The sequence below is a fragment of the Alligator sinensis genome, unplaced genomic scaffold (genome assembly GCF_000455745.1).
Source record: "Alligator sinensis unplaced genomic scaffold, ASM45574v1 scaffold771_1, whole genome shotgun sequence".
NCBI classification, from domain to species: domain Eukaryota; kingdom Metazoa; phylum Chordata; order Crocodylia; family Alligatoridae; genus Alligator; species Alligator sinensis.
In genome coordinates this window covers 316386-327690 of record NW_005842911.1, presented here as the reverse complement: position 1 = coordinate 327690, position 11305 = coordinate 316386, and the positions used below count along the sequence as shown (strand labels likewise).

General features: G+C 46.4%; 1 protein-coding gene across 1 annotated transcript; it reads left to right on the top strand.

Moving 5' to 3' along the window:
* The first annotated feature begins 9893 nt into the window (after positions 1 to 9893).
* Positions 9894 to 11018, top strand: LOC112548070 (keratin-associated protein 10-7-like). The gene has a single exon (XM_025192306.1). It carries the CDS (start codon positions 9930 to 9932, stop codon positions 11016 to 11018), a length of 1089 nt encoding a protein of 362 aa, XP_025048091.1. The 5' UTR covers positions 9894 to 9929.
* Positions 11019 to 11305: the final 287 nt, after the last annotated feature.

The following is an 11305-nucleotide window of genomic DNA, read 5'->3' as shown; positions in this document are numbered from 1 at the left end:
AAAATGGGGAATGGAAACATTCACAGAAATAATTCCTAAAGCAAGGAGAGCATGAGATAGGCAGAGTTGGGGAAGGCTCAATGCATCCCAGGTAGGTCTGTCACTCTTTTCCATAGGCATCGATGACTCCAGGAGCACTAACACAGCTTGGTTTGGGCGCAGCACTGCTGTGAGGGTGGGCATTTCGGGGGGCATGGATCCACGCACTGGGGAGGACATGGGTTCACACAGCCCGGTGGGCATGGATCCACACACTGAGGAGGACATGGGTTCACACAGCCCGGTGGGCATGGTTCCACGCACTGGGGAGGACATGGGTTCACACAGACTGGGGGGCATGGATCCACGCACTGAGGAGGACACGGCTTCACACAGCCCGGGGGGCACGGATCCACGCACTGGGGAGGACATGGGTTCACACAGACTGGGGGGCATGGATCCACACGCACGGTACTACAGGGGGCCACGCACGGTTGAGAAGGAACCGTCTGCCCACAAATCGGGGGTGGCAGGCAGGGCTGTTTGCACTGATGCTGGAAAGACATCTTCCTGTGATGGAGGCAACCCTGAAAGAGAGAGAGGATCTCAGAGGTTGCAAGACACTAAACACAAAACTTTGCGTTACAAATTTCCAGCCTCAGATGACACCAGAGCAACCTGGGCTACACATCAGGAAAAGTAACCTGAAACTAGGAGCAGGGGCAAGACAAAGAGAAAATGTCTTTAAAAAAAATAATAATCATAGAGTGAGCAAGTCCCGCAGAACTGCTCCAGGGAGAGAAACTTCAGGTCAGCCTTGCAAATGGCTCCAACCGTGCGTCCTTTTGCCTCTCTGTTTAATGAATCAGCAGCCGTGCATGTGCTGCGGCACAAACACTTCTTTCCCCCTCTTGTTCTAGCTGCATTGGCTCCACTGGCTCCGCTTGTACAGACATGGTGTCCCTGCTGCAGCTCCCCCAACCTTAGCAGGCTACACGCATGCTTGCCAGGAGTTCAGTTAACTCTTCTGTGCAACTCTTGGTGGTTGTTAATGAGTCCCATTAAACTCAATAGAGCTATGCTGATTTTCACCAGTGAATACTTGGTCCAAAGATGCCATCTCCTCCTACCCTCCCTTTTCCAGCTCTTCTCCCTGCCTTGACTTTCTTCCAGGCGTCTCTTACTCCTTTGCCCTTCAGCCATTGCAGCTGTCTCCTCCCAGATTGTTCTCCCATACAACCCTCTATCCTATCCCAAGCCCTACCCAGGAACTCCCACTTACTCATTTAATTAATTTCTTGATTTAATAGGATTAAGAAAAACCCCGTGGAGGTAGGACGCTTAGGAGGTTGCAGTGGGGAACATCTCTGCAGAGGCAACATGACAACTTCAAACCCCTTTTGGAACATGAAGCACTCCAAGGAGGAGGAATGAAATCCCGGCTCCACACCTAGCACTGCCATTAACAAAATAACCTGAAGCAAAACACACTTTTGATCTAGCAGGCTGTTCCCACAGACCGTAGTGACCCAATAGCCCCAGCCACAGCATGAGCTTCCAATAACACAACAGAGACTTACCAAAGTCCCCAATGAGAGCGAGCGGAGAAGCCGAGCGGATTGAGGAGCGCTGGGGTGCGCGTCCCTTATATGTGGTTCCAGCGGCATGGCCTCCGGAAGTGAGACACCCCAAGGGTATTGAGGCCTGATTTTAACAACCCAAGCCTGTTCCACCTCCACATCCTCCAGTTGCTTATTTGCAGTTTGAATTTTAATTAAACCTTCCCAATTTTGTGAGAAGTGCCTGACACCACTTGATCCAACACTGTTTACAAGTTCTTGTGCCTGCTCCACATATTTTGCATTGGGAAGGAAAAACAACACCGTGAAAAACTGGATTCTTTGCTTTAAGGACTGGGCTTTTGTCATTATCCTGAAACCTTCTCAGGTCCATGTGTAGTTTCTGCTGGAACCCTTGAACCTTTTTCTACAATACGACACCTGATGGAAAAATGGCCTGAGATCCACTCTGGCCTCCTTTCCGCTCTCTGATGTTCCAGTTTCCTGCTCACATACAGTAGAGCTGTGCAATGTCACACTTATCAATGCATGATGTGGGGCTTTGGGATGTATGAATCTCCAATTTCCTTGTACAATATGGTACTTTAATCCCAGGTGGCTCCTCTCCACTCTTTGATTTTGGTGACATCTGTCCAGCAATTCCTGAGGCCAGAACTTTGTGACTTCACACACTATTAGCAGGCCCTTGCTGTGCCTACCTCATCGTGATGTTCATAGAAATATAGAAAATTAGGGTTGGAAGGGACCTCAACAGGTCATCTAATCCAGCCCTCCGCTCAAAGCAGGACCAGCCCGATCTAAATCATCCCAGCCAAGGCTTTGTCTAGCCAGGTCTTAAACACCTCCAAGGATGGAGATGCCACCACCTGTTCCAGTGCTTCACCACCCTCCTAGTGAGGAAGTTTTTCCTAATATCCAACTTAAACCTTTCTTGCTGCAACTTAAGACCATTGCTCCTTGGTCTGTCATCTGTCACCACTGAGAACAGTGAGAAACATCATAAGCAAATATGGGATCCTAGTGTCTTGCACTTTTCCAGCCTTTTGATGTGCTAGAAACACTAAGGACTGAGGATGTGGTTCAAGGGGGGTGATGAATCCTCCATGCAGCCACAGGTCTTGTGACAGTGTAATTATGCCCAATGGCTCACATGGCCAATAAGGCCAAACTAATCACTAGTGTAACTTTACTGTCTTCAACTTGACATTGGGCAAAAAGACATCCATGGCCACTGTCCCACCCTGAAAAACTTACTATGCATGGCAGCATTCAGGGATATTTATGATTGAATCTTATTATTTTGATTAACTAGGAAACAAAGCTTCATCCCTTTTCTAAGGTCAACAAGTCTCTCTCCACTGTCTCTCCTGAGCAATGCAGCACGCTTGATCAGAAGATCAGATAATGTCAGAAGATAAGATAATGGTGAACTATGAGATAATGAATTTTTGATTCCCACTGATACAAAGGCCTCTTTAATGCATCTCTAGCAGCATGAAGGAGCTGTTAGGGGGTATTAATTGCATGTACTTTAAACGTCTCTTTTTGTTGCCGGAGTAGGTATAAAGGAGTTTTAGTTTAAATAAGAATTTGGGCCATATCCAGTCATGGCCTACCAATCCCCCAGAGCAAGAGCAATGCACAATCCAGTTCCATAACCACAATAGCTTTAACTCCCTCTGATGTCATAATGATAGGAGTGGAATGTAATTACTTAACTACAGGCTGGAAAAGGCATACATTTAGGTGTGTTGGAGACATTCTTACCAACTCAGCTAATTAAAGCATTTATTCAAACACTGAAAGAACAACAAAAAAAAGGAGGGGGGAAAAAAAAAACCCAACATGAGCCACCTGCTTGTTATATAGTATCCTGTTTACAAGGGAAGCCATGATTCCAGTATGCGAATGACAGGCATCAAACATTAATTGACGCAGGTCAGGAAACGAGAATGTAAGGTTCAAGCCTGTGTGAGTCAAGAATCACATTTCTTTCATGTTTCAGCTGGGGTTTTTTATTACCCTTTTCTTCCATTCTTTTAATCCCGCCCCCCCAAATTTCTCATCATGAAAAACCAGAGGTGAGATTTCTACTACCTAACTTGCTGCATTTCTGTTCTGTGGAAACATCCTTGTCCTAGAAATGGACTCGGTGCTTTGGTATACAGGCATTGGACCTTCCTTTCCTCCCTGAAAGATCAGGTAAAAAAAAAAAAAAAAAAAGACTATAGGGAACTTGGCTTCTTTGCCTAAGTTGATATGACAGAGATCGTGCTCTATGAGTCAGGGATGCCAGGCAGCCACATTGTGCTCCTAGCTCTTTCACTGACCTGGACAGTGACTGTGAGCAAATTGACTGTCCCTCACTAAGTCTTTGTACAGGGCTTGGCACAATTTCCACCACCATACAAACATCAGGCCTCAATTTCCCGCCCCCAATTCTGGCTTATTGCTCCATCTCTGGTAATAAAATGCTGAGAGAAGTAGACATTTTAGGAGAGAATATTTATACTACCCTCATATCCAGTAATAGACAGATGGCTACAAACAGATCACTTATTATTCTTGATTAGGTCATAATTGTAGAACCCATGCATCGATCCATGGGGACCCAGTCACCTGACTCATTCCATTAACATCCAGACTCACCAAAATCACTAAGACTTCCATGACCATGTGCTGCATCATCATGCTCGATTGAGAAGAAAAAAAAAAAACTGGGAAAAAAAGAAAAAGAAATGGCCAACTCCATCCCTGGTGTCTTCATTATATTTGCAAACCTAGAGACCAGCTCCTAATAAGAGGGAAACACTCCAGAGAGGAAACTTTCTTACCTGCCTCTGTGGCTACATGCAGAGTGCATGTAGGAAGGCAGCTGGCATTCAAGACCTATCTGGACTTCATAATTTGATGCGAGTACACCAGGATTATCGGCCATGGGAAACATTGTAGGAGGTTAATTATAGAGTCTTTAAGTAGATGGTCAACACTTTTCAACAGCTGAGCACGATGCAATAGCAAAGAAATATGGATTCCAACTTGAACCAGAACCATTGCACCAGTGCAGCACTAAGAGATGCTGTGCTGCTGGAGATGCCCATTGGTGATGACACCAAAAACCAAATTCCTGAGCACTTCTGACCATTCAGTTCCCTGCCAGGGCATATTTTGACCCCTTGGCTGAGCTTGCTATTTCCACATAGTGCATCAGTGCAAGGTTCCAGGCTCCATGGACTCTGATCACAAATGGGGCACTGTAGTGATGGGGGACCATCAATACCTTATGGAGAGAACATTAAAATGGGACTCAGGACACCTGGACTCTATCCCCAGTCCCACCAGATGGCTACTGGCAAATAACTTCATCTAGTATCTCGGTCTCCTTTCCTTTTAGATCAGGGATTGTCTTTTAGTTTGTGTTTGCACTTTACCCAATTGAGTTCCTCTTCTGAGTTGGCTCCCTGAGGGACTGCATTGATACACATCTCAATCAGTTAAGGATTTCTAATTGCTTATCATCTGGTTCCCACTCAAAATAAGTCTCTTCATAAGTTTGTTTTCCTCAGAAATACTTGCTCTGCCGCACCCTACCACCTACAGATCAAATGGAATAATTGCTTAATTAAAGATGTAGATAGAAAACACAGTGTAAAAATTCCACTTCACGTAACAAGCTTTCTTGGTATCACCCAGTTTTTATCTGTTGCATGAACTGGGAAATTCAGGACTGAGCATTAGATCCCAAAGGACTGAGACCCATCAGCAGAAGTGGACACTTTTCGTTCGAGTCCATGGAAGAGGGATCATGGAACTCATGAAGGGACAGATTTGGACCCCGTTCCATGGTACCACCTTCTTGGAGAAGTCAATCCATCAAGACCAATGGGACAGCCTCAGAGAAAAAGCACTTCTCAGGGTGAGGATAGGTGGCAGAACTAGGGCCGCAACTCCTCTTATAGGTGGTCATGGTTAGGAGCATCACTCATGTGGACCAATGGCCTTTCCTGAGAAGTCTCAAATATGTGACTTCTTTCTTTTCTTTTTTTAAGGAAGCCTTTTGCAGCAAACTTGTGAGCTTCCTGGCCCATACAGCAATAGCCTCTTGATTTAAATAATTGAAAAGGCCCGTCACTTGTCATTCTTGTGAGAACGCTCACCTTCCTAAGCAAACAACTGGCTGATGGGTGGGTTACTCCCGTGCCTCCAGGATTTCATGTAATGATCTGAATCAACTTGATAAAACTGTCATTAAGGCACAAAAACAAGTGACTTTTCTAGCCCCAATTAGACTAAGTTCATTGCCATTCACGTAGACGGTATCTCAGGTACGTAAGGATTTCATATGCAGTATAGACGGGGTATGGATATCACCAGGGGGGCACTGACATACTGTGTGCATCAAAACAGAATCTGTCCTAGAGTATTTAGGATCTACGTGATATTAAAAAATGATAGAATCTCATATCTGTTCCGAATACGGAGACACTACAAAGCTGCTGTCCCACATGACAAGAGGCCCCCACAAAATGAAGGTACAATATCAGACAATGAACACCAAAAGCACTCCTCATCTGCAATCATCTGGGAAATGTTTATGTAAACAGGACAAACAGTGGAGAGGGTGCATGCTGCGTGCACGGCGCTTTACAGTGCAAAAATACCGGGCAATCCGTGATTTTAAGACCCATATTATAAAAGGGAAGTGGGAAGGTTTGTACATCCTCAGAAACGCAAGGATTTCCCCACTAAATCACATCAGTGGCAGATTAGACTCCTGTCCTCAACAAGGAATGGCTCCAGATGCCTGAGAGTGGTCCAAGAAAGCTTACATAAAAGCTTAATGAAATCCATGAGTGTCATTTTTTTAAAGCAAAGAACCCAGTTCTTCATTACAATTGTCCTCCCCACCATGTGTATTACGGAGATGGGCCACAAGACCTTATACAAAATACTGCCTCAGCCTCACAAGCTCCTTCTTGAATTGAGAGGTTTCCATTGAAAACCATGATGCAAACCAGCAGTGTAAGGATCTGTAGGTGGAACCAGTTTAGATAGTTTAAAAAGTCATATTTTCATACTGCTGGGATGCCTCATTTCTGGACATGGGACCTCTGACTCCATCTAGAAGGGCTTGCACATCTCAATGCTCCTACAACCATTTCTTCACAAGGTTGCATTGGCGATTTGGGTAAGTCTCTTTCTGATTGTTGGGAAGTAATGCTATGGTTGGAGGTGTGTTTCCTCAAGATTGTAACAGAAATCTTTCCCTTAAATGAGTGCTTTAAGGAAGCTACGGTTCAGTCACCAATGTGGCATAGTGCTCCCTTGCATCTCAAGTGGTTTTAACAGGCTTGCTCTGCAGAAATGGTCCCCATTGCACCAATCTCTGATCTTGCAGGGTGTCCTATTTAACCAGAAAGCTGAAATCCGTCTGTGGCATGGGAGCAGGTCTGGACTGCAGAGAGGCAAGGGCAGTTTCCAAGCTGAATGACAATCGATGTGTGGCCAGGCATTGAAAAGTCTGCGAAAGCCATGTTACTCCATACAGAGCTTAGACTGCCTAAGGCATGGAGGTAATCCAATTACATGGAAAGAAAAAAAAAGATTGTATTGTTGCATCATAACAATAAGGAAGGGAAGTCCATGAGGAATGGTTGTTCCTAAAGAACTCAATCCTCAAAGCACAAGGGAAGTCCATCCCATCCCCCAGGAAATGCAGTCAGAGGGCAGGGAAACCCCCTTGGCTCAATAGGGAACGTCTGGGTCTCTTAAAACTTAAAAGAGAAGCCAACACCAGATGGAAAACTGGAATCATCACCAAAGAGGACTACTCAGCACTAGCCCATACCTGTAGGGAGTGGTCCAGAAAACCCAAAGTAGTAACCAAATTGAGGCTAGCCACCAGAATCACGAATAACAAAAAGTCGTTCTTCAGATATGTGGGAAGTCGGAGAAAGAACAAAAGCAACATTGGCCCCCTGTGAGATCAAATGTGACAGCTGATGTCTGATGCCCAAGAAAAGGCCAATCTCCTAAACGATTACTTTGCATCAGTTTTCTACCCACCCAAAGGGGTCACACTGTCAGACAGGACATAAAGCATCCAGAGCTCGGGAGATGGGCCCACAATTGATGTAGATCAGGTAAGAGAACACCTTGAAAGGCTTGACATCCATAAGTCCACAAGCCCAGATGGATTGCACCCAAGAGTCTTAAAAGAGCTGGCAGACATCACAGCATGCCCCATGGCCCAGATATTTGAAAGCTTATGGTGCTTGGGTGATGTACTAGAAGACTGGAAAAGAGCCAGTGTGGTCCCAATCTTCAAGAAAGGGAAGGAAGATCCAGGGAGTTACAGACCTATCAGTCTGACATCCATCCCTGGAAAGATCTTGGAGAAAATTATCAAGGGATCCATCTGCAACAGGCTAAGGGAAGGCAACCTACTGAATGCCAGCCAACATGGCTTTATTACTGGAAGGTCTTGTCTGACCAACCTCATCTCCTTCTATGACCAGGTGACACATTGCCTGGACAAGGGAGACGAGGTTCATGTCATTTATCTGGACTTCAAGAAGGCCTTTGACTTGGTCTCCCATGATGTCCTCACGGCCAAGCTGGGAAACTGTGGCTTTAACCATCTCACGGTCCAATGACTGGGGAGCTGGCTCCAGGGTCGGACCCAAAGGGAACTAGTTGATGGGAACAAAACAACATGGTGCAAGGTTACCAGCAGAGTCCCCCAGGGCTCAGTGCTCAGGTCTGTACTCTTCAATATCTTCATTAATGATCTGAATTCAGGCATCAGATGTGGACTGGCAAAGTTTGCAGATGACACTAAACTATTGGGGAAGGCAGTCATGCTGGAGGACAGGCTGGGGATACAGGCCAACCTGGACATGCTTGTGAAGTGGGCAGACCAAAACCTGATGGCAGTCAATGTAGAGAAGTGCAGGGTACTTCACCTTGAGAGAAAAAAGCAGCATCGTACTTATAGGCTCGGTGGTGCTACACTCGCTAGCACCTCAACCAAAAGAGACTCAGGAGTCTTGATTGACCACAAGATGAACATGAGCCCCCAGTGCAATGCCATAGCCAGGAAAGCAAACCAAACTCTGGCATGCATTTACTGATGCATCTTGAGCAAAACCAGGGACATTGGTCTGCCATTTTACTCGGCATTTGTGAGAGTGCAACTGAAGTACTGCACCCAGTTTTAGGCCTCCCACTTCAGGAGGGATGTGGATAAGCTCAAGGGAGTCCAGAGGACAGCCACCCATATGATCAAAGGCCAAGAGTGCAAGCCTTACAAGGAGAGGCTGGGGGACATGGGACTCTTCAGCTTGGCTAAGAGAAGGCTCAGGGGCGGGGGTTGGTGGCTGCCTATGAGTATATAAGGGGGGGTACATCAGGATCTGGGAGAACAGTTGCTCACCAGGGCTCCCCAACAGATAACTAGGTCTAATGGCCACAAACTTCTAGAAGGCCGATTCAAACTCAATATTAGGAAAAAACTTCTTTAAAGTCCGAGCGTCCAAGGTCTGGAACAGACTCCCCCCAAAGGCGGTGCCAGCACCTACTCTGGACTCATTCAAAAGGCGTTTGCATGCATATCTTGCTGGGGTCATCTGATCCCTGCAGACTTCCTGCCTCTGGCAGGGGGGCTGGACTCAATCTCACAAGGTCCCTTCCAGCCCCTAATGTCTATGAAATCTATGAAATCTTCATAATTGTCCAATTATTTTAGAAAGCCAGAGGTCAAGCAAAATGAACTTGGTACCCCAGTTTGGTGGGTTTGCAAAGCCTAGCTATCCTCAACCCAGCTCCACAGCACTCAGTCAATCCAACCTGGCATAATTTAGACCCATAGCCTGGAAAGCGTCTCTACAAAGTGGTGCCTGCCTGCTGTACCTTCAGAGAAGCAGAGTGACTCACTTCTCTATTCTACATGAAAACATTTGAATCCAAAAATAGTCAGGAGTTACAAATTCTTCTAAGACGCACACTCTCCCCTCACCCCTCTGTTGCTGCTGATGTCAAGATCAATTTTTAAAACCTCTGAAATTATTCACCATTTACATCAGATGCACAAAGCTAATTACATGAGAAAGGCTGTGCTGAGCTTTTGCAGAAACTGAGGTCTTCTTTCTTTTCCAGTTTTGCCTGCGACCCAGAAGGATGGCTTTTCCAAACCAGCAGCAATACAAGCAGCCCTGCCTGCCGCCTCTTGTCTGCATTCAGAAGTGTCCCCCAAGATGCATGGATCAGTGTGATGCTGCCTGCGTGAAGAAGCATACAGATCCATGTGGCAACATCTGTGCAAAGTCATGCACAACTAAATGTGTAGACTCCTGCGATGGCATCAGTACAATGCTGTGCGTGACCAAATGCATGGATCCATGTGGAGCAGCCTGCATGAAGAAGTGCACAACCAAATGTATGTGCCCAAGCAACACTGTCTGTACGAAGCCTTGTGCGACCAAATATGTGGATCCATGCAGCACCAGCTGTGTTACGTCATGTGTCACCCCATGCCCGGAGCCATGTAACACTGTCTGTGTCAAGGAGTGCGTTACCAAGTGCATGGATCCATGCGACACTTTCTGTGCAGAGCCGTATGTTACCAAGTGTGGGGATCCAGGCTGTAGCAGCTCTGCAAAGCCGTGCATTACCAAATGCGTGGATTCGTGCAACGCTGTCTGCGTGAAGGAATGCACTACCAAGTGTGTGGATCTGTGCAGTACCAGGTGTGCAAAGCCATGTGTTACTATCTGTGTGGATCTGTGTGGCACTGTGTGTGCAAAGCCGTGCATTACCAAGTGTGTGGATTCATGCGGCACTGGGTGTGGAAAGCTGTGTGTTACCAAGTGCATGGATCCATGCGGCACTATATGTGCAAAGCCATGTCTTACCATGTGTATGAATCCATGCAGCACCAGGTGTGCAAAACCATCTGTTACCAAATGTGTGGATCTGTGCGGCACCGTGTGTGGAAAACCATGCATTACTAAGCATGGAGATCCATGTGGCACTATCTGTGTGAAGGAATGCACTACAAAATGCATGGATCCATGTGGCATCATCTGTACTAAGCCATGTGTTACCAAGTGTGTGGATCCATGCACCACCAGCTGTGTTACATCCTGTGTCACCAAGTCTACGGAGTCTTGTAGAACCGTCTGTGTCAAGAAGTGCACCGTCAAGTGCGTGGATACATGCAGCACCGTTTGTGCCAAGCCATTTGTTCCCAAATGCACGGATCCATGCTGTCCTAGGTGCACGGCTTCTTCTGGTACCATGTGCGTGGATCCTTGTGCTCCTGTCTGCAAGAAAACCTACCCACTCCAGAGCGTGGATCTACGCCTCTCCAAGTGCCCTCCGGTGCAGCAGTGCTGCCAGAAGCCAAAGCGGTGTCAGCAACCACTGGATCACCAGCAATTATGGCATGAGGACAAGTGATGAATACACATGCCACTTGTTCAGCTTCCCCAGCCTGCGGATCTGGCATTCCCTTTGCTTTAGATCGTGACTCTTCAAAAGTTTCTGTGCTCAGCCTGACTTTATGCCCTGTTTTTGCCCTTGCTCTCTAGGGATCAATACTTTCCTTGGAATTTGTAAGTGATGAACTTGGTACCCCAGGATATTGCTTATGCTTAGGTGAGCTCTGCTAAGACTTGCGCTATAGATGGCTTGCTGCTGGAAAAATATTTCTTGTTTCTTCTTATTTCCCACTTTGTCCTTTAGTG